We start from the raw sequence: 23,088 nt of genomic DNA, 5'->3' as shown, positions 1-23,088 counted from the left end.
TCCAGGGGTTGGGCATTGAGCTCAGTGGAAGAGCCTGCTACGTGCAAGGTCCTGAGTACGTTCCTCAGCTCTGAAAAAGAAAATAACACAAATTTTTTCCCCCCAGGATCACTTGACTAGAATAGCCATCTGTATTCTAGTGGTTTGTAGGTGTATGAGGGAAAACAAAACTCAGGGCACCTTCAAATGGAGACTTTGTGCAGGCCCCTCGGCAGAGGGCAGGCATTTTGTACCTTCCTTGGAAGATGTTCATGTGGGTACTGCCCGGGCCATGGCCTGTGCGGACAGTGATGGATGGAGAGGAAGGGGAGAGTGAGGCGAGTGTGGACAGGCGACGGATCTCTGCTGCAGTGAAAGGGCTGGTAGAGATGCGAGGCGGGGCAGTCAGTGCGGACAGAGAGGGTTGGGAGAGTCGGGAACTCCTGGGAAGAAGGTTCCTGCTGCATGGCAGGTGTCCTTGTGTGCGCCAGAGTTCATCTCAGTGGGTCTTGGGAGGCTGAGGAGGTGCTGTGTGGAGGCAGAACTTGGAGTGAGGACGAGGCACCAGAGTAGGACTCCGGGGGAAAGAGGGGACTTGCTCGTTACCTGCTGATCCTGAGGCATTCTGATCCCCACACCAAGACTGTGGGGAAACATTTGCTGAGTGAATTTAATTCCCAAGGAAAAACTCCTATACATGTGTTGTATGAATAGTGTGATTTCAGATTACAAATGGAATTCTCCCCCCCTCCCCCACTGCCCTCGGTCCTGGGCTTGAACTTAGGGCCTGGGCACTGTCCCTGAGCTTTTTGCTCAAGGCTGGCACTCTGCCACTTGAGCCACAGCACCACTTCTGGCTTTTTTCTGTTTATGTGTTACTGAGGAATGGAACCCAGGGCTTCATGCATGCTACGCAAGTACTCTACCACTAGTCACATTCCTAGCCCTGCCATTAATTTTAGCACAACAGAAAATAAGAGCCTATTGATACTATTTTCTGACTAGGAATAGATTTCAGGAGTAAAGGTTTTTTTTCTTTACTGCCGAAAGGTCTTTAATGTTACCTAATTTATATTTTTATAATTACCAATAACTACACCATGAGGTTCCAAGATTGCTTTTACAAAGGGCCAAATACATAAAGTAAACCACCTATCTTAAGTGGTGACACAGTAAGTAGCAGAGCTAGGATTCAGACCCAGGTGGTGTACACAATTCACAATTCAGGAGATGGCCAACATGTTAATTCATGAGTAAAGTTGTTTTTTGTCAGTCGTGGGGCCTGAACTCTGGGCCTGGGCGCTGTCCCTCAGCTCTTAAGCTCAAGGCTAGCACTCTACTACTTGAGCCACAGCACCACAATGGCTTTTTCTGCTTATGTGGTGCCGAGGAATCGAGCCCAGGGCTTCATGCATGCAAGGCAATCACTCTACCCCTGAGCCACCTTCCCAGCCCTAGATTAATTGGTTTTTTGAAGTGAGGTTGTGATAGACACAACTGTAGTAGTTAATAATTTCTGTCCTGCCACATGCATATTTGTCCTGAATGTAAGTTCATTTAACCTTTGGCAGAACAAATGAACCTGTAAGTTCAAAAGGCTTACCAAGCCCCAAACTGCATGACCAGTATCCAGTTAGGACTTAGCTGAGCCTCAGGCATGAGTCATTAACTTCCTCCCTTGCTTTCTCCTCCCCAGACAATGCACTGGGGGCTATTCCTTCTGAGTGTGCCCAGGCCACTCTGTCATTAGCTGCTGTCTAGGTTAACAGTTAAGTGATCAGATCTATCTCTTCCTAGCTCAGAGGTCATCACTGCTAACTCATTGCTCCCAAATTGGGATCCTCATTATATACCAGGCATTTTTGTCTTTTGCTGTTTTCCCTTAATATTTTACATTTCTGTAAAATTCTCTTTTGGTGGCTTTATAACATTCCACTCTTTTGATTTTTAGAAACAGGGTCTTGTTGTACAGCCCAGGCTGGCCTCACATTCTGAGGCTCAAGTGATTCTGTCTTCTGGCCTTAGCCTCCTAAGTACTTTGGGCTATATGTGTTCACCACCACAGCAGATTGAATGTGTGTATTGATAATATAAATCTTTGCTGTGTGCTGGTGGCTCATGTCTGTATCCTTCTCAGGAGAATGAGACTTGGAGGATCATAGTTTGAGGCTAGTGTGGGCAGAAAAGTGTGCAAGACTCCATCTCCAGTTAATCAGCAAAATGCTGCACTAGAGGCTTGGCTCAACTAGTAGAGTGCCAGCTGTGAGCAAGAAAGCTGAATGAGAGCATAAGGCCCTAAGTTTAGGCTCTGATACGGCACAGATAAAAAATATTTAAACTCTGTTTTTTCTTTCTTTCTTTCTTTTTTTTTGCCAGTCCTGGGGCTTGAACTCAGGGCCTAGGCGCTGTCCCTGAGCTGCTTTTGCTCAAGGCTAGCGCTCTACCACTTGAGTCATAGTGCCACTTCCAGCTTTTTCTGCTTATGTGGTGCTAAGGAATTGGGCCCAGTGCCTTGTACATGTGAGGCGAGCGCTCTACCACTGAGCCACCTCCCAGCCTCTCTGCTTTTTCTTTTGCTCTTTTTTTTTTTTTATTGGTTTTTTTTTTTCAAATGTTTGTACAAAGGGGGGGAATTTCATTTAATACATCAAATTATGTGTACAGTGAATCTTGATCGGAGTAACTCCCTCAATCATTCTCCCCTCACCCTTTATCCTGTTCTCTAAAATATAGATCTTCCTCTGAATTTCTGACTAGATTCTTTGAAGTCATTGGCTAGGTCATATGGGCAAGACTTGAGCTACTTTAAAAAGATGCTAATGACTACTTGTTTGCCAGTTTCCCATCTCCTGTTCCCTGGTTTAGCACAGAGTAAGTCTCAGGTGGATGGATGGTCCTTCCGATAACTGGGAGGGTTGAGAGTGTTGATTCTGCAGTTGAATTCTGTTGCAGAATTGGATAGAGTCTCACTGCCAGGTGTGCAATTGCACAGCCATCTGTTTGTTGTATGCCTCGCTGTCCACAGCTGTAAGAAGAATGAGGCCATAGTACTCTGTCCATATCAGAAACAGACATACTTCCTGGCCAGTGCACCAGACATGTTACCAGAAATTTAGGACAGCTAAGTTGATTTTTTTTAATTTTTATTTTCATTTTTGTCAGTCGTGGGGCCTGAACGTTGGGCCTGGGCACTGTCCCTCAGCTCTTCAGCTCAAGGCTAGCGCTCTACCACTTGAGCCACAGCGCCACTTCTGGCTTTTTCTGCTTATGTGGTGCTGAGGAATGGAACCCAGGACCTCATGCACTCAAGGCAAGCACTCTACCACGGAGCCACCTTCCCATCCCCTAAATTGAGCTTGACCCTTGGGTTTGGCAAGAGAATTCAGGTAAGAAGTGAACATTGTAAAAAATGATAGGAAAGTTGATTGGAGAAGAAAGTGAAGAGAAAGAAAGCACATGACATAGACAGACCATGAGGAGACAGCGCCTCAGCCCATCTCAGCCGTATTGCTCTCATCTTCCTTGTTGGAGTGTGGCCTTGGGTTAATAAGTAGGGAAAATTTGAGTCCTTGAAGATGGCCTTCTGGCTGATGGCTCTTCTTTCTGCTTCCTATAAAGTTTGGTGGAGATGCCAAAGATTCGCTGTACTGCCCTTATCTCCTCATTCTTTTGTTCCTCTTATTTTCTCCTCCTTTTGTTACCCCCTGCCCCCATTTTATCAAACAGGTTTTGACTTTGCCTATCCTGTCATCTGCAAGTTGTATAAGCCACAATTCCCTGACTGCCCACTTTCCTAATGAGAATAAGAGCAGAGCAAGAGAGCAAGAGCTCCAGGGTCTTGCTGGGTAGCTTAAGCTGTTCCTGATCTGACTCTGTAGACCAGGCTGGACTTGAACTCAGTGATCCTTCTACCTCTGCCTCCCTAGTGTTGAGATTACAGGTGTTCCCTTCCATGCCTAGCAGTTCCCAGTTTCTATCCTGATTTTTTTTGGGGGGGGCAGTCCTGGGGCTTGCACTCAAGGCCTGGGATACTGTCCCTGAGCTTCTTTTGCTCAAAGTAGCACTCTACCACTTGCCACAGCATCACTTCTGGTTTTCTAGTGGTTTATTGGAGATAAAAGTCTCACGGACGGGGGCTGGGAAGGTGGCTCAGTGGTAGAGTGCTTAAGTCTCACGGACTTTCCTGCCTGGGCTGGCTTTGAATCACAACCCTCAGATCTCAGCCTCCTGAGTAGCTAGGATTACAAGTGTGAGTCACTGGCGCTGGCTTCCTGATTTTTATATTAATGAATCTAGTGTTGTTTAAATTATTACTTTAGTCGAGTCCAAAGTGCAATAAGTACTAGTAATAGTTTCACATTCATACTTAGAAATCTTATATTTTATTGTTTTCTGCTATGTTTGTAATGACAGGTATTGGAAGTTGATACTGAAAAGATGTAAGTGAAATTCAGAGTTGAGCCTTTAGTACTAGGCCTCAGGCCTTCTGTCTGCCCTGGATCTGTGAAAAGTTCTGGTGGAGGCAAGTGGGTCTTTGAGGTTCACTTATCTCATGCTTTTCCCTCCCTCCTTTGTAGACAGAAACAGTCTTATTGTCAGTGCTTCACTCAGTGGACGTGGTTCCACATTGATTAAGATGCACTGCATTTTGCTGTGTATTACATTGCACAAGACCATTGGGGACTGCTTATCTCAAGAGAGCTAGCTCCCCACAGACGTGCCGTTATGGGAAGAAGTGGTCAGTGCTGTGAGTACAGAAAGATTGCTAATTCCCTCCTGCCATGGAGTCTGTTGTGTGAGTTAATGTACCTGAGTCTACAAAGTGCTTCTGCTCCTGTTTGGTGAGGCACCAAGCAGCTCTTGTATGGGTTGAGGGTGTGTGTGTCCATGCCAACAACCTCATTTTATGGAAGCGTAATTATGGTTTAGAGAGGTAGGGGGGACAGAGGAGGGAGCGAGAGAGCAAGCAGCTTGCTTAGAAGAAAGTTGGAATCTAGAAGGTGAATTGGGTTCTTGATTTTGCTACTTTACCAGTTACCCTTGTGCAGAGGGGGAAGCCGCGAGGATTATGTCCTGAAGACTCCTACCTCCTGCTGACCTTCTAGACTGTGTCTAGCTTTGTGGAATTTCCTGGGCTAAGAGGAAGTTCTTCCAGAATGTTTTCTGCTAGTAGCACAGCCTGCTTAGAAACTGTATCCCTTTGGGCGTGAGCTGAATGGACTTTGTCGCAGCCTCACACAGTTCCCCGCCTCCGTGCTGGGGACCAAACTCAGTGCTAGGCAGAGTCCTATCACTGACGTACATCGTTAGCCTCCCCACAAATAGGGACCTAGAGAGAAGTGCTACCACTTGCTTTGTGTGTGTGTGTGTGTGTGTGTGTGTATGTGTATGTGTGCACACGCACTGCACCTGTTGCAGTGCACTCAGGGCTCCAGATCACATGCCGGCATTTAAAGACAAGTTGGCATTTTGAGTTTGGGATTCTTTCTCTTGCTGACTGAAGTGTTAGGAGGCTGTGTGGCCATAGAAGGCTGTTATTTCAGTCCTGATTTCTATGTGTATATTAGGGAGCTCAGCCATTTTTTTGGGGGGGGTCCAGCCGTGGGGCCTGAACTCTGGGCCTGGGCGCTGTCCCTCAGCTCTTCAGCTCAAGGCTAGTGCTCTACCACTTGAGCCACAGCACCACTTCAGGCTTTTTTCTTTTTGCTTATGTGGTGCTGAGGAATCAAACCCAGGGCCTCATGCATGCAAGGCAAGTGCTCTACCACTGAGCCATCTTCCCAGCCCCTCAGCCATTTATGCTATGGTGCTGTCAGAGAGGTTTATTGCTGACTTCAAACCTTTCATTGGAATTTCTCTTCGTGCTGAGTCTTTTGCCTGGCATCTTAAAAGAAAAAGTTAGTATTAGATGCCTTAGTGTTCACAGAGGGGAAAGACCTGAGCTGAAGCCTCCTCTGATGACAGCTCTGAGAGGGACACGGAATGTGGTTTCTTTAGCTGTCTCAGTCCCAGCTCACTGGACACCCATAGGGAACAGTGCTAAGCTTGGACTCAGAACGGGAGAAAAGGGAGCTTAGTTCTTTATCTATTGCTGAGTAGAATGGGAGTCAAGGAACACTGTGAAAGCTCCCTCAGAAAAGAGCATCTGTGGGTTGGGAAGGCTCAATCAGGACTTCTTCCATTCAGGCTTTTGATTGTGTTTGTGTTCTGCAGTGGTTTGCTGAGCCATGGAAGAAACAGGGTGTTCTTCATAGCAACAGACTTGGGCCTTAGGTATGTCTTTTATCCCTGTCTTGTGCTGAGAATTTACTTTGTAAGCTGGCTTATTATGTTTTGTACTGGTACTGGCCTCTTGCACTCTCCCTTGGCTTTTTTTGTTTTTTGCTTATGTGGTGCTGAGGAATCGAACCCAGGGCCTCATGCATGCAAGGCAAGCGCTCTACCACTGAGCCACCTTCCCAGCCCATCTCCCTTGGCTTTTTTGCCAAGTGATTCTCTACCAATTGAGCCACATCTCCACTTATGGCTTTTTGTTGGTTAATTGGAGATAAGTCTCACACACTTTTCTGCCTGGGTTGGCTTCAAACTGCAGTCCTCAGATCTAAGCCTCTTAGGATCACAGGCATGGGCGGCCAATGCCTGGTTTACTTTGTAAGTTAAAAAAAATTAAATCAGAGAAGTTACTGGGTGTGACCTTATAGCAAGTGAAATGTCAAAGGCTGGCATTTGGAAGCAGCATTGTTAAGCAGAGTTCCAGCCAGAGCCTGAGCTGTGACCAGCTGAGCCAGAAGTCCAAGAGAACTTGGATTAAAAGGCAAGGGATGGTGCTTGGACACAGGGACACAGGCCCTGGGTGTCTCCTCCCCCCCCCCCCCCCCCCCCGCCATTTGCTGTTGGAAAATCACTGTTAGGTGAGGAGGGGGGAGGGGGATGGCAGGCTGGAGGGTATCTTTACCCAAGCGTTTGGAGTTGTGCCATCTTCCCTGGGTTGGCATGTCATACCCCTTTGCTGCTGCTGAGGAAGTGGCTGTGTCACCTTCGCCTGAAGGGGGTATGCCTGCTTCCCTCTTCCCAGCCTCCATATGGCCTTATCCTTGCAGTTTTCTTCCCACCACTTGTGCAGCGCCTTAAACTGCTCCCATTCTCCCTTCCTTGGACTCCTAGTATGCTCCTGGTGCCAGAAGTATGCTCTGTGTGCTCTTCTTCCTCACTCTGCTCCAAGTCAGTGTTCCTGGACTTAAAGTCACACCCCTGATTTTATACAGAATCTGTGAGGCCAGAACAAGTTCTCAGTAGGAACTGTTGACCCATGGGCCCAGTCATTCTTTGTTGTGGGGTGTCTCCAGATACCAATAATGCTTTCTCCAAAATGTCTCCACTCATTGATAAGTTTCAGCTAGGGGACAAAAGCACCCTGATTGATAGCCTATCCCTGGGATAGAATATGTCAGGGTATCTGAGCTGGAGGCATTAGGCATGGCCATACCTCTAAGAGGTTGCTGTGGGACTGCATCTGTGACCACTGCTTATACCCTGGACATCTACAGTCCCTGGGGGAAAGAGCTTATTTAATGGTCTGTTTGATGACCAGGTAGTTATAGTGGCAGAACTCAGTCTCCTGCACTGAAACTGGCCAGGACCAAGTGGCTTCTCTTCTGATGCCTGAGTTCTGTGCAGTGAAAGTGGCTACTCAGGAATGTCGGGCTGGGAAGGTGGCTCAGTGGTAGAGCGCTCGCCTCGCCTGCATGAGGCCCTACCTGGGTTTGATTCCTCAGCACCACATAAGCAGAAAAAAGCTGGAAGTGGCTCTGTGGCTCAAGTGGTAGAGTGCTTTCCTTGAGCTGAAGAGCTGAGGGACAGAGTTCAGGCCCCACGACTGGGACTGGGTTGGGGGTGGGGAAATGACATGTCTGGGGCTGGCTGAAGTGGATCTTTGCTGCTCCATGATAAACAGCACCAGTAACAACAGAACACATCCTTCCTGTCCTTTATATCTCAGCTTCCCACGGCACCCTCTGTCTTCTCCACACCCGCTCAAGTGGCTTGAGGTTTCCCAGGGCACTTACTGTCTCGTTTGTAGACTAGTGTTGGAGAGGAAGCAGGCAGGCTTTGTACCCAGTGATGCTTTGCTTTTTCTTGAGTCAGTGCTGCCTGGTATCCTAGGCTCTGCTGGGGTAGGTTGAGCTGTCCACAACATTAGCATTTCTAGCAAGCCCCCATGATCTGGCTGGCAAGTGCGATGGACTATAAGAGCCTTGGCCACGTGGCCTGGTTGGCACCTAGATTGAGGGATCAGCAGAGTGCAGGACAAGTGCAGACATACCCTTATGAGGGCATTGCTGTCCTGTAAGGATCTGTTCTGGAGGTCTTCATTGTAACCATGGAAACTACTCAGCTAGAAAAGAAGAGCCAGGCACCCATAGTCCACACCTGTAAATCCTAGCTACTGAGGAAGCTGCAATCAGGGGATCAGGGTTCAGAATCAGCCTGGGCAGGAAAGTTGTGAGACTCTTTTTTTTTTTTTTTTTGGGTCCGGTCATGGGGCCTGAACTCTGGGCCTGGGCACTGTCCCTCAGCTCTTCAGCTCAAGGATAGAGCTCTAACACTTGAGTCACAGCGCCACTTCCGGCTTTTTTCTTTTTGCTTATGTGGTGCTGAGGAATCGAACCCAGGGCCTCATGCATGCAAGGCAAGCGCTCTACCACTGAGCCACCTTCCCTGCCCAGTTGTGAGACTCTTAACTACAATTATCCACCAGAAAACCAGAAGTGGCACTGTGGCTCAAAGTGGTAGAGCACTAGCCTTGAGCAAAAGTAGCTTGGGGACAGCACCCAGGTCCTGAGTTTAAGCCCTATAACTGAAAAGAAAGAGGGAGGGAGGAAGGAAGGGAGAGAAAAGGGAGGGAAGGAAGACAAAGAAAGAAAGAAAAGAAAAGGTTCCCTATACATTTGCCCATAAACCAGAGGCCCAGGGATCTGCTTCCAGGGGTCTATATGTTTCAGGAGACTACCCAAGCGTCAGAACTCTTGTTAAAAGTTGCAGTCAGGAAGTTTTGAGCTGAAGATAGTTTTTCTTGGTAAGTGATCCTAAGGTCAGCAAAAGCATTCTTTGTTGTTTTTTGTCCCTCAAAAGGGTGTTTGATACCAGGGTTGTCTTTCCAAGAATAGCCAGTTTGATGAGAGGACGTCAGGACCAGTTCTTCAGTAACACCTGGCCTTTTGTTGATGTGCTCTACCTGCTGCCTTCAGTACCATCTTCTCAGCCATTGTGGCAGGCTGGAACCTTACTTCTTGGATGTCACTTATAGCATAAGGTGGGGCTGAGGTCCTGACTACCATAAGGAAGCAGTACTGCTCACCACCTTGACCAAGAACTAACTTTCCCTCCCTCCCTCCTTTCTTTTCTCCTCTCCTGCACTGGGCTTAAACTCAGGGCTTCATGCTGTCACTTGGCTTTTTTGTTCAAGGATGGACCTCTCTATCACTTGAACTACACCTTCACTTTTGGCTTTTTTGCTAGTTGATTAGAGATAAGAGACTTTCATTTTTGTCTGTCCAGACTGGCTTCAAAATGGGATTCTCAAATCTCAGCATCTTGAGTAACCAGGATTATAGGCATGAGCCACTGGTGTCCTGATCCGCTTCTAGCTTTTTGCTGGTTAGTTAGAAATAAGTCTTACAGACTTTTCTGATCAGACTAGCTTTGAGCTATAATCCTCAGAGCTTAGCTCTTGAGTTGCTACAATTAGAGCATGAGCCACCAGCACCAGAATAAGAACTTTCTTGGTTGGTGGAGTGCTTGACTAATGTGTGAGACCCAGAGTTTGGTCCCCAGTATCAATCTTAGCAATTTTTTCCAGACTGCTTGTTGGATCAAAAGGCTTGTGAATGCAGAGTTAGGTCTTCTATCCTAACTGACAGTCACAATCTGAATTTATGTCCAAGATTTCACTCCATATGCAATTGTCTGTTTTTAGGAAACAACACATTCTCCCAAATCTCTGAATTAAGGCATTTTTGACTTGCTGTGTCACTCACTAGCCACTGGTTGACGGCTAGCTCTGAAGATCCTGTTAGGTTTGCTTGTCGCTGGCTGGAAACTCCCTCACCTGGTCGAAAAGCAGCTGGACCCATCTTGCTGGAGGACAGTGTTACCATCGCCTCCTTGGGCCTTGCTTGGCAGGAGACTTGAACACACAGAATTTAGGTTCAGGCTTGTAAATGCTTGGATTCAGGGCTTGGGCGCTGTTCAAGGCTGGTGCTCTACCGCTTGAGCTGCAGCTCTGTGCGCTCCTTCCTTCCCCACTCTGTTCCAATTCAGTGTTCCTGGATTTAAAGTCACACCTGTGATTCAGATTTTATACAGTTTATATCACAAAACTAAGCTTTTAAGCCGGCACCTGTAGCTCACGCCTGTAATCCTAGCTACTTAGGAGGCTGAATCAGAGGATCGCAGTTCAAAGCCAGCCCTGGCAGGAAAATCTGTGAAACTCTTATCTCCAATAAACACTCAGAAAACTGGAAGTAGCGCTGTAGCTCAAGTGTTAGAGTGCTAGCCTTGATCTGAAGAGCTGAGGGACAGCACCCAGGCCCAGAGCTCAAGCCCCAACTAAAAAAAAAAACAAATTTTTTTTATCATTTCCTAAACATCACATTAGGATTTTTAATGTGCCTTGCAGACTGGACAGCATCTTGCTCTTTCTTTAACCCAACATCCTCTGTGTGTGTGTGTGTGTGTGTGTGCGCGCGCGCGCATGTACATGTGCATGCATGCACGTGCACATGCATGCAGTTTACATACTGTTGATTGTGCCAGCTGCTGGTAGCTCATTCCTATACTCTTAGCTACTCAGAAGGTTGAGATCTGAAGATTGCAGTTCAAGCCAGGCAGGAAAGTCTGTGAGACTCCAATCTGAACTGAACATTGAGTAGGACAGTGATGATAACCAAGGCTTGGCCAGGTCAGTTTCCAATGATGGAGTGTGCCCAACACTGTGAGCTGTAAAGTACTAGCTCCTTTTACCTCTCCCATTATATGTCTCGGCAGGTTAGCCTTCTCCCACTGTTCCAAAGTCTAATCTGAGGGTTTGCTTACAGGGCAGCTGGGGAGACTCTTCGCTGGGTCCAGGAACCTTGCAAAGTGCACTTAGAGTGGCATTCTGCACAATTCCTCTGGGAGCCCAGTCCTGGTAGATCACAGTCCTTGCCGGTCTTGAGCCTGGTGACCACTTTTTCCTATTTATCATTGCTCCTGAAAGTAGATAATTCTTGTCATCTGCAAAGGGAGAGTTGTGAGAATCTGTTTAGATTTGTGCTGTAAGTTCAGTGATAGGGGAAAAATCATTATGATATTGATAGAACCTAATCATGAAGTCACTGACTCTGGCGGAGAAAGTTAAGAGGGTTTTCAGTGATTCCAGCAGTGTCGAGGACTGTTTCTAGACATGTCAGAGATTCTGGACTGCCAGCCTTCCTTTTCCTTAGCACAAACCCCTTGGTTTCAGTTATATTTGACCTGGCTTTATTGCAAAAAATAAAATAAATAAAAATATGTAACCTCACTATTTTAACAACTATTTTCCATTTTGTCAGTGTCTTCTATAGAGAATACTAACATTTTGCAATGTTCGTAGTCATCTAATTTTGCATTCTCTAACACTATATTTCACTTTTACTTAGAATGAATTCCAAACTTACAAAAAGTTGCCAGAGGGGGCTGGGAAGGTGGCTCAGTGGTCGAGTGCTTGCCTCACATGCATTAGGCCCTGGGTTTGATTCTTCAGCACCACATAAGCAGAAAAAGCTGGAAGTGGCACTGTGGCTCAAGTGGTAGACTGCTCGCCTTGAGCTGAAGAGCTGAGTGACAGCGCTTAGGCCCAGAGTTCAGGCCCCATGACCGGACCCCCCGCCAAAAAAAAAAAGAAAATACTTTCTAGTATTTGGGCTTTTCTTCAGTTTACTAACACTCTACATCTGCTGAGGATTTCAGTGGGATTTTAAATACCCTTTGGCACACTGGAAAATGAAACTCATTGATCAGATTTTTAAATACTTACTACAAAGTCAGCTGTTCCCCTATCATTGATAAAAGTGTTTGGTAGGCCTCTCATTTTAAACCATAGTCGTACATCTTGGAGTGACTCTGTCTTCACCTTGCAGTGAATGGTGGCCATAGCAGACCATCAGAAGGAGAACTGTCTCTCCTGAGCTATGGAGCAAGTGCAGATTTCCTGATGCTACCATTTGGCAAGAGTCCATGGCGGTATGCTTCTGGGCCTCCTGTGGGGAGCCAAGGAGCTCCACCATACCCCAGGACAGCCAGGTGCCTGCCTGTCATCACCATCTGCTGCTTCCCTTCTCTACCTCCACGCTCATCATGTTTGGGTCACAGGATGTTCCTTCTAGATTTGTTTTTATCCTCATTGGGCATTTTGTGATTTTCAGATGAGCATCTCCAGTAGCTTTTCTCTATGATTTTCAGATGAGCATCTCCAGTAGCTCTTTTCTATGATTTTCAGATGAGCATCTCCAGTAGCTCTTCTCCATGGTGGCTTAGTTGCCATCTAGGCTCACTCTTGCCTATTGTGGGCTCACTTACCTTTCCCATGCTTGATACAGTTACTGGTTTTCAGAACTTTTGCTTCTTCATGATTCTCACTGTGTACCTTTCCTATTTACCTAGAGGAGTATAAAGAAACATTCAGACAATTCAAGGGAAAAACTATGTGTCCATACTCCTTTATTCTCATGAATTCATATTAACCAGTCTTTTCAGCTATTCATTTATTTTGTGCTGGTACTGGGGCTTGAATTCTGGGTCTCTGGGTTTCTCTTATCTTTGTGTGTGTGTGTGTGTGTGTGTGTGTGTGTGTGTGTGTGTGTGTGTGTGTGTGTGTGTGTGTGTGTGTGTGTATTTGTGTGTGTGTGTGTGTGTGTGTGTGTGTATTTGTGTCTCTGTGTCTGTCTGTGTCTTGTGTGTCTGTGTCTGTGTCTTCTGTGTCTGTGTGTCTGTGTCTGTGTGTCGTGGGCACTTGAACTTGGGGCCTGAGCAAGGCTAGTGCTCTACCACTTTGAGCCATGGTGCACTTTCAGCTTGTTCTTGTTGTTGTTGTTGTTGCACTTTCAGCTTGTTCTTGTTGTTGTTGTTGTTGGTGGTGGTGGTGGTCATGGGGCTTGAGCTCTGGGCCTGAGTAGCTAGGATTACAGACATGAGCCATCATGCCAGGCCATTTCCAGTTTTCTAGTAGTTAATTAGAAATAAGAGTTTCACAGATTTTCCTGCCCAGGCTGGCTTTGAACCCCAATCCTCAGGTCTCAGTCTCCTGAGTAGTTAGGATTACAGACATGAGCCACCAGCACCCAGCTTCCCTTATCTTTTTTACTCAAGGCTGGTGCTGTACTTTTGTGCCATGTCTCTACTTTCTTAGCCTTTTATATTATCATATTGATAGACTTTTCCCACATTTTTTTTTCAGTTTTTTTAATTGCATTTTTTTTTTCGTCTTTTCTTTTTTGATACTGGGGATCGAACCCAGGACGTTGCACTTGCTAGGCCACTGAGCTACATCCCAGCCCAATTGCATTTTTTTAGTGTATATTTTTTATTGTAAAGATACAGTACAGAGGGGTTACAGTTACACGAGTAAGTTAATGAGTACATTTCCTGTTGAGCATTGTTACCTCCTCCTTTTTTTACCACATTTTTAATATCATTGTAGTCCTATGGCTTTTCTCAGTATGGTTTTTTATTTGAATGGGCTTCATCTTGGCCAGTAAAAGTTTTGGCAGGATACTGCCCTGTCCTTCCCTCCTGTGGGAACCAGCGGGGAGGCCCCTGTTTTTCAGATACAATGTGGGTTCCAGGACCACACTGAGATAAATCCAGTGCTCTCCTGGGTTCTGTAGTGGGAAGGACTGTTAGAGACTAATACCTGGATGCCCTGATTGCATGTTTTATTATTTTTATTTTTATTTTTATTTTTTGCCAGTCCTGGGGCTTGCACTCAGGGCCTGGGCACTGTCCCTGAGCTTCTTTTGCTCAAGGCTAGCACTGTACCACTGGAGCCACAGTGCTATTTCTGGCTTTTTCTTTGTATGTGGTACTGAGGAATTGAACCCAGGGCTTCATGCATGCTAGGCAAGCACTATACCACTGAGCCACCTTCCCAGTCCTCATGTTTTCTTTTATAGTTGAGCCAGTGTCACTTCTGTGAGGACACACCATGGGCAGAGCTGGAAAAAAACATCTTTGATGATTTGGGTACAATTTTGTGTAGTGTCAGTTTGGCTTTAAGCATTATCTGATCCTTTCTCTTTCCCACTTCTGTTTTGTTATTTGTTTATTTATATGTAGCCTCCTTTGTAGCTCAGCCTGGCCTGGAACTCAGAATCTTCCTGTCTCAGCCTCCTGTGTACTAGAATAACCAGTGTGCACAACCACAGGCTTCCATTTCTGTTTTTTAACTATATGTATCATCTTTCCTATTTCTGTGAGTAGTCATTTTGTTAACAATTGCCAAATTGCTTTCCAAAAACCTTTGAATAGCAATACTGGTTTTGGGTGCCAGCCACAGTTGTATGAATATGCTTGCTTTATCAAAGTCATTATTGAGTGTCTCTGTATATTGTAAACCTATTCAATCATTGCTCTTATCTACTCTTCTCTCTTAATTAAAAGTGCACAGCGCTATCTGTGGTTGCCTTAGCTTGGCCTTGAGGGGTTGGTTAAAGACTGCAGTGCTGAAGGAGAGACGAGGACTGGCCTGCCACACACATCAGGATGTGAGCAGGGAAGAGAGAGGGGAGGGCTTCGGCCCTAATCGCAAGGCAAATGGGCTTTTCCTGCCCTCAGCATTGTTGAGACAAACTGTGGAGTTACACTGTGGGCAGTCTGTCTGTTTAGGGCAAGTGAGCTGCTTAAGTGTTACCTCTCTCCTCTGTGCCCACAGTATGATGCTGTTCCCATTCAGTCCAGCGTGGTGTTATGTGCCTGTCCGTCCCCATCAATGGTGAGGGCCCAGACCGAGTCTGGCGCAGCCTCTGGCATTTCCAGCAGTGTCAGCAGGCAGGGATCCACCATGGACGGTACCACAGCTGAGTCCCGGCCAAATACCAACCCCCTGCAGCACGCTTCCCAGCCGCCTCCACAGCCTCGTAAGAAACGGCCTGAAGACTTCAAGTTTGGGAAGATTCTTGGCGAGGGCTCTTTTTCAACCGTGAGTATGTGTTGTACTGCTTGTTAAACAAGCTTGTATCCCTCTCCGTGGCGGGTTGTAGTGGGCCTTGGAGCTAGCATACCCGACTCCACGCCACCGGCCAGGCCAGTGGAGTCTGTGGAGAGGGTGGATTTCCCCTAGTAGACCCCCGGGGAGTGTGGCTAAAACATCTAAACCTGACTTCCATCTGGAAGCTGTACAAAGCATTGTTTTATACGGATGACATGTACCTGCAGTACTAGTACTTGGGAAGCTGAGGCAGGGTGACTGCTTAAATCCAGGTGTTTAAGGCTGGCTTGGCAGCATTGTGAGACCGTGTTTCAAAAAAAAATAAAAAAAGCATCTCTTGATTGATTGATTGATTGATTGATTTTTAAGTAAAATTTGTGGTTTTTGGCAATATTGGGGTTTGAGCACTGAGCAATTTCCATTTGCTAGGCAGGTACTGTGCTGCTTGAGCCATGCCTCGAGCTCAATTTGTGTGTGTGTGTTTTAAAACACAGTTAAAATTTCATTCTAATATAGTACTAGCAGTTTATCTTGTTCTATATCTCCCCACCTGTTGTCAAGCTACCCTCCCTACAAGCTTTTCAGTTCCTTAGGTTGAAAGTTAGTATTAATGTTATTATCTCATCAGAGATTTTTGGTTACATTTAACTACCTTTTTTGAGTACATTTCTTTTATTTGGGGGGGGGGGCGGTCATGGGGCCTGAACTCTGGGCCTGGGCACTGTCCCTCAGCTCTTCAGCTCAAGGCTAACGCTTTACCACTTGAGCCACAGCGCCACTTCCAGCTTTTTTCTTTTTGCTTATGTGGTGCTGAGGAATCGAACCCAGGGCCTCATGCATACAAGGCAAGCGCTCTACCACTGAGCCATCTTCCCAGCCCCTAACTACCTTTTTTGTATCTTCCTTGTGTGTTAAGTGGTTGGTTTGTGTTTTGCTTGCTTTAATATGTAAAGTAGTATGCCTTGGACATTTGTTTTCAATTTCATAAACAGATATTACCTTGGTTGGTACCCTCAATCATCACATTCATGAGATTTACATTTTCTAGTGTTTTTTCCTCTGAAACTGGCAACCTCAAAAAAAGTTTTCCAGGTGCCAGTGGCTCACACCTATAATCCTAGCAACTCTCACAAGGCTGAGATCTGAGGATCACAGTTCAAAGCCAGCCCAGGCAGGAAAGTCCATGAGACTCTTATCTCCAATAAACCACTAGAAAACCCGGTAGAGGGCTTACCTTGAGCTGAAGAATTGAGGGATAGCGCCCAAGCCCAGAGTTCAAGCCCCACGACTGACAAAGAAAAAAAAGAACAGCCCAGTCACAAAGATAGTGAGACTCTGTCCCACAAACAAAATGAAGCAAAAAGAACTGAGACATAACTAGGTAGATCCTGGGTTCATTCCAAAATACCGCCAAAAAACTTTTTTTTTTTTTTGGTCTTTCAGTGCTAGAGATCAAACCCAGGGTGCTGTGTGTACTAAGCAAGTATCGGGGTGTATACTGTCAATTCAAAGCCCCCACAAAAAGAGATTCCGGCACTGGGCGGCCTCATTTTGTGGTCTCCATTCTCACATGGGCACTGGAGGTGCCTCACTTTTGAGAGTTCCTGAATCACCGGTCTTTCTGGCATGGCCCTTATGAAAGAATCCATATATGAAATTTATTTTCTTTTTATTTTCCTGTGTCTTTTTTTACATTTATAAAGATTCTAAAATACAAAGAACAAGAACATCTGGTTTAAATTAATGCTAAACTTCTGTAGCCCGTACACTTCTTCCCCCTCCCCCATCTCTCTCCTTCCGTGTGTGTGTGTGTGTGTGTGTGTGTGTGTGTGTGTGTGTGTGTGTGTGTGTGTGTGTGTGTGTGTGTGTGTGTGTGTGTGTGTGTGTGTGTGTGTGTGTGTGTGTGTGTGTGTGTGTGTGTGTGTGTGTGTGTGTGTGTGTTGTGTGCTGGCCCTAGGGCTTGAACTCTGGATCTGAGCACTGTCCATGAGCTGTTTTTGTTCAAAGGTAGTGCTCTACCACTTGAGCCACAGCACCACCTTCAGCTTTTTCTGTGATTAATTGGAGATTGGAGCCTCATGGACTTTCTTGCCAGGGTTGGCTTCAAAACAGGATCCTCAGATCTCAGCCCTGAGTAGCTGGGGTTACAGGTGTGAGCCACTGGCGCCTGGCTCTCTCTCTCTTATCACCACCACCATCATCATCAGTGATGATGATGATTATTGTTGTTGTTGTTACTATTATTATTAGTTGTGGAGCTTGAACTCTGTCCCTGAGCTCTTTTGCTCCATAATGCCACTTCTGGTTTTTTGGTGGTTTATCGGAGATAAGAGTCTCATGGGCTTTCTTGCTGGGGCTGGCTTTGAACTGTAATCCTCAGATCTCATCCTCCTGAGTAGTTAGGATTATGGGTGTGAACCACCTTTGCTTGGCTGGTATGCGTTCTCTTTCTCTTTGTCTCTCCCCCTCCCCCCCCTCTCTACACACACACACACACACACACACACACACAGTCACACACAGTCACACACAGTCACACACAGACATACATATATAGTTTTTGTAGGTGGTGAGGCTTGAACTCTGGGCCTGGATGCTGTCCTTCAGCTCTTCAGCTCAAGGCGTGTGCTCTGCCACTTGAGCCACAGCGCCACTTCTGGTTTTCTGGTGGTTAATTGGAGATAAGAATGTCAGAGACGCCGGGCGCTGGTGGCTCACGCCTGTAATCCTAGCTACTCAGGAGGCTGAGATCTGAGGATCGCGGTTCAAAGCCAGCCCGGGCAGGAAAGACTGTGAGACTCCTATCTCCAATAAACCACCAGAAAAGCGGAAGTGGCCCTGTAGCTCAAGTGGTAGAGCGCTCGCCTTGAGCTGAAGAGCTGAGGGACAGTGCCCAGGCCCAGAGTTCAAGCCCCACGACCGACAAAAAAAAAAAAAAAAAAGAATGTCAGAGACTTTCTTGCCAGAGCTGGCTTTGAACTGTTATCCTCAGATCTCAGCCTTATGAGTAGCTAGGATTATAGGCGTGAGCCACCAGCGCCCAGCTAGCTGGCTCTGAATTTTTAAAAAAATGTAATTTTACTGTTATTATGAGGTATTGTACAGAGGGGTTGCCATTTCATAAGTCAGATAACGAGGACATTTCTTTTGTGGACATCGCCCCTTCCTTTACTGGTTTCCCTGCCCTTACACTTTTAATTTAGATTATTTTCATTAGCAATCTTTGTGAAATAACTTTGTTTTTAGAAGGATTGTGTTGCCCTTGTGGGAAAAAAAACTCCCAACCATGAAAATAGCTCCAGGGGTTCTGGCTCTTACTGCTCCTTGCAGGAAGAGACCCCTTTCACCACTATGACAGGTCAGTGAAGTTTCCTCTCGCCCGCAGCTTTCCTCCTTTATCTTTTTTTTTTTTTTTAAATTTTGTTTTTGGGTCCCGTCATGGGGCCTGAACTCAGCCTGGGCACTGTCCCTCAGCTCTTCAGCTCAAGGCTAGCGCTCGACCACTTGAGCCACAGCGCCACTTCCAGCTTTTTTCTTTTTGCTTATGTGGTGCTGAGGAATTGAACCCAGGGCCCTCATGCATGCAAGGCAAGCGCTCTACCAACTGAGCCACCTTCCCAGCCCCCTCTTTTATCTTGACTAAGAGTGAGGACTTCCTTGTGGTATCACCCTTGACCCTGGGTTGTTCTGGGTGTGCAAGAGATGCACCATCCTTCCTGGGTGCTGCAGCTGTCTTGGCCAGTGCTGAGCTGCTTGGGGACAACTGCAGGCCTGCTTGGAACCTGCAGCCTCCATCTCAGATAAGAGTTTCCTGCCAGTCTGCCTCACCATTTCTGAAACAGCACTTAGAATTAGACTTCCAGGGAAGGGTGAGTATGCATGTGAAGCAGTGTAGTTACCAGCAGAGCAGAATCTTGACATGGCAGAGCATAGTGCTACACAGTGGGCAGGCCCCTGGGGACACTTCTGCTGCCATGGAGGAAATCGCAAATCACACGTGATTTTTCTAGAAGATCCTTCTGTTCCTGTGGGAAACCTGCTTATGAAATTCTAGACAATAGAAAGATTACATAAGTATCTCCTTAGAAAGGATTCTACTGAGTGATAGTGTTCTATGACAGCTTCTTCTTCCCTTTTCCCGAGTACGAAGCTAGCACTTGTGCTTGTGACATGTTCTTCAAGAAAGATCGTTTGAGGTTTTTCCACGTAAGTAAGTAAGCCTGATGTTCTCGATAACAGCAGGCATCTCAGTGCTCTTCTAGGACCATGTCTGAGGAGCTTGTCACAGACTGGGACTCTGAGTCACAGTATTCCCACAACCCTGTGTCCGCCTCAAGGTCTTTGTACCAGGCCCAGACTGTCCCTCTACAGGCATTTTATGAGACACACGTGTTCATTCTGACCATGGAAGGGCCAATGCTCCCATAGCAGAGCTGTTGCTGGCACGCTGTAGTCAAATGTTGTACCCATCAGTTGCTTCCATTTTGCCTCAGGTGTGCCTAGAGTTTGCTAGTGCAGATTGGTCTTTTCCATGTCAGGGCAGCTGCGTTGGATACCCTGTCCCTGCATGGGGGTATCCTGGAAAGGTGAACTCCTGTGCTGTTTCCTCCCCTTTGCCTTTTATGCCCATGATCACATTTAGTTATCAAATGAAATGTGAGCTTGCAGTGAATATATCCTGAAAGGACCTATCTTTCAAGGTTTATTTGTTTTGTTGTTTTTTTTTTTTTATTTTTGGTAGTGATAAGCCTCCAGCCTATTCTTTTTTGTTTTGTTTTTGTATTGGTTCTGGGGCTTGAACTCCCTGAACTTTTGTGTTCAAGGTGAGCATTCTACCACTTTGAGCCACAATGCCATATCTGGCTTTTCAATAGTTAATTGGAGATAATCTTACAGGCTTTCCTGCCCGGGCTGGCTTTGAACCAAAATCCTCAGAGTAGCTAGGATTACAGGCATAGTCACCGACACTGAGCCTCTGGTTATGTTTTTGAGACAGGTCCTCGATCTTTGGTTGGAGCTGGCCTCTTCACCTCTGCCTCCCTAGTAGCTAGAATTATGAGGATGAGCCACCAGCACCTGACGAAGTCTCCGGTACCCACTTGTTGATAGTATTTAGAAATGTTAGTCTAGAAGGTTCTTGAATTTATACTTTCACTACACTATGAAGACTACCAAAAGTTGACCCTTCTGAAAGCACATTAACATGGTCAGTGGTTCTCTGCTGTTCGTTGGTACAGAGCTCAAAGTATTTAAATATTTCAAGCATTGTATAGGAATGGGGAAGTATTTGTCAGACTCTGTTTCCTGGTATGTTTTCCTTTTCCTTTACAGTGTGTTTTACAGTGTGTTTCTTTTTATTTTTCTTCCCAAACCAGGTTGTCCTGGCCCGAGAACTGGCTACCTCCAGGGAATATGCCAGTGAGTACTACCGTGAGCTGTATACCTGGGATCGAGGCAGGCAGGGTGGCAGTGCGGGGAGGGGTGGGGGAAGGGGCGTGTATTCTACATTTGGAGTCCAAGGCCTGACTAGTCTTAGAGACCATGAAGCTGTTATAAGTGAGTGATTTTAGAAAAACTACAATTAAATTGTATCTTCAGTATTTTTTTTACCTTATCCAACTGTAATAACTCACTTCTCTCTACCTTAAGTTAAAATTCTAGAGAAACGTCATATTATAAAAGAGAACAAGGTCCCATATGTAACCAGAGAGCGAGATGTGATGTCACGCCTGGATCACCCCTTCTTTGTTAAGCTTTACTTCACATTTCAGGACGATGAAAAGTTGTGTATCCTTTGTGTGATCAGTGCTACCTAAAGTCCCATCACCTGCCACGTCATAGTTTTTCCTCCTGAGTGTCCCCTTCCCTGGAAGGGGAAGGGTGGACCCTCCTCCTCCCGGACCCTCAGGAGTTGGTAGGATGCTGCTGTCCCGGTGGTTCCCTCTGTCCTCTAACATCTCTCTTCTCCCTCCATCTCTGCTGCCACTGCTCGTACAGCAGCCTTTTCAACTTTTTAGATTCTCTCACTTGTGTGGCTGCCTTGATCCCTCCCTTTTGTCCCTTGGGTCCCCTGCGACCCCTTCTCTCTTTGAGCTGGTGGAGTTCTGGCTGTTAGACGCCCAGCAGTCCAGGCCTGGGCTTTCCTGGAGCAACAGCATTGGTTATGAAGCACTGTTATTGGTCAGCCAGCTGTGTCACTTCCAGAATTACCTGAGACAGCCCTCATTGTCAGGGAAGGCGCTTGTGTAGCTCACAGTTTGGAGGCTGAATGGCCAAACAATACTGTGCAGGCCGTGGCCCTGTGGTGGATGGTGGATAGTGCATATGTCTGAAGGAGTGATCACATCTTAGGCCAGGAAGCTGAAAGAGTGGTAGAATGGGGAGAATTACCAGTTAACAAGGAGTGAGAGTCTGTCTCCTATTTAATGACTCAAGGACTATCCACAGGTCCTGCCTCTTACAGGTTCTACCACCTTTCAGTACTGCCACCCTGTGGACCACACTTCTAATCACATGTATTCTTGGGAGATACCCAAACTCTGGCAGCTCTGGCACCACACTTGACTTGGTGTTCTCCTACCATTGTAGCCCAGATGAGGGTGCTCTTGTAGTCTGATTTCCAGATGGCGCTGGCTAGAACAGGTGGACATGACTCAAGGTCTTTGTCTGGTGGTATATATGTTCTTGATCATTTAGGCAAATTCCAGAGTCCTAGTATACTTACCTTCCATAAGCATGAGATCAAACAATGAATTCTGCCCCCACTGCAAATCCTTGATGTTCATTGTGTTGAGAAGTGACTGCAAGATATACCCACATACTTGCAGAGAGAAGGCGTCTGGGACATCCTTGCCACAGACTGACAGTAGGCAGATGGAGCTACAGAGGAACCATTGAGGCTCTTCACCAGATGCAATGAGGGGAGGAGGGAATGAGTTCAGAAGAAGCCTGTCGGAGACAAGGTCTCCCCCCACATGCAGCTCTGGCTGGACCACAGCCTCAACAATAAAGAATCTTTCTCATGCTGGGCGCTGGTGGCTCATGCCTGTAGTCCTAGCTACTCAGGACGCTGAGATCTGAGGATCACGGTTCAAAGCCAGCCTGCGTAGAAAAGTCCGTGAGACTCTTATCTCCAATAAACCACTCAGAAAACTGGAAGTGGCGCTGTGGCTCAAGTGGTAGAGCGCTGGCCTTGAGCTGAAGAGCTGAGGGACAGCACCCAGGCCCAGAGTTCAAACTCCATGACCGGCCAAAAAAAAAACAAAGAACCTTTCTCAGGTACAGATTAAGACTGAAGGGGGCTTGAATGCTGCTATCTCCAGCTCTTGCCAGGCTGGTCTGTACCTATTTTTTCCTCATGATATAGGGTCATAGCATGAAAACAAGAACATTGCCATTGACCTCAGCTTAGTTTTGGTCCTGTCTTTAGCTTTGTTTCCTTTGAGTCTCTCTCCAGTACACATCTCACAAATAGATCAAATGAATCAAGAATTTTAGAAACTTGGTTCTCTTCGAGAGCATGTCACTTTTATGCATAGGAGGAATGGCTGCATGTGTGGATTGTTGGTACCACACACCGTGCACAGAGGTTGAGGCAAGGCTCAGAACTGTGCACTGCCCTGTAGGTTCAGTTGGATCCCATCTCCCTGAGCTGTACCTCTGTACTTGAAGCCACCATATGTTTGTTGCTTGTGCCTTGGCCAGGGGTTGCAGGCAGGCCTGCCAGCCACCTAGTGGTTCCCGCTCATAGGCCACAGATGCCTCTGGGGATTATGTGACCAGAAGTGCAGTCTGCACTGAGGTGCCATCTGTACTTTTCCAGGGACTGTGTCATTATATCTTAGAAGGAACCCTACACTGAAGCCTGGTCCTGGAGCCGGGCTTGG

The 23,088-nt window shown here is 46.5% G+C and overlaps 1 protein-coding gene across 4 annotated transcripts in view; it reads left to right on the top strand.

Annotated features, from left to right (window-relative positions):
• The window catches only part of LOC138814630 (3-phosphoinositide-dependent protein kinase 1), a 65,586-nt gene that overhangs the window by 18,296 nt on the left and 24,202 nt on the right, over positions 1 to 23,088 (top strand). For 3 of the 4 annotated variants that reach the window (XM_070003725.1, XM_070003727.1, XM_070003724.1), the window contains exons 2-4: positions 14,927 to 15,193; positions 20,578 to 20,620; positions 20,852 to 20,989. In XM_070003725.1, the coding sequence (XP_069859826.1) occupies positions 14,984 to 15,193; positions 20,578 to 20,620; positions 20,852 to 20,989 (391 nt within the window). In that variant the 5' untranslated portion in view covers positions 14,927 to 14,983. Of the gene's footprint in view, positions 1 to 6,196; positions 6,253 to 14,926; positions 15,194 to 20,577; positions 20,621 to 20,851; positions 20,990 to 23,088 lie in introns of those variants that run through there. The other variant, XM_070003726.1, reaches the window with a different exon arrangement.

This window comes from Dipodomys merriami, unplaced genomic scaffold, assembly GCF_024711535.1.
Source record: "Dipodomys merriami isolate MVZ:Mamm:240054 unplaced genomic scaffold, mDipMer1.0.p SCAF_60, whole genome shotgun sequence".
In the NCBI taxonomy this organism is placed as follows: Eukaryota; Metazoa; Chordata; class Mammalia; order Rodentia; family Heteromyidae; genus Dipodomys; species Dipodomys merriami.
This window is presented reverse-complemented; position numbering and strand designations above follow the sequence as displayed.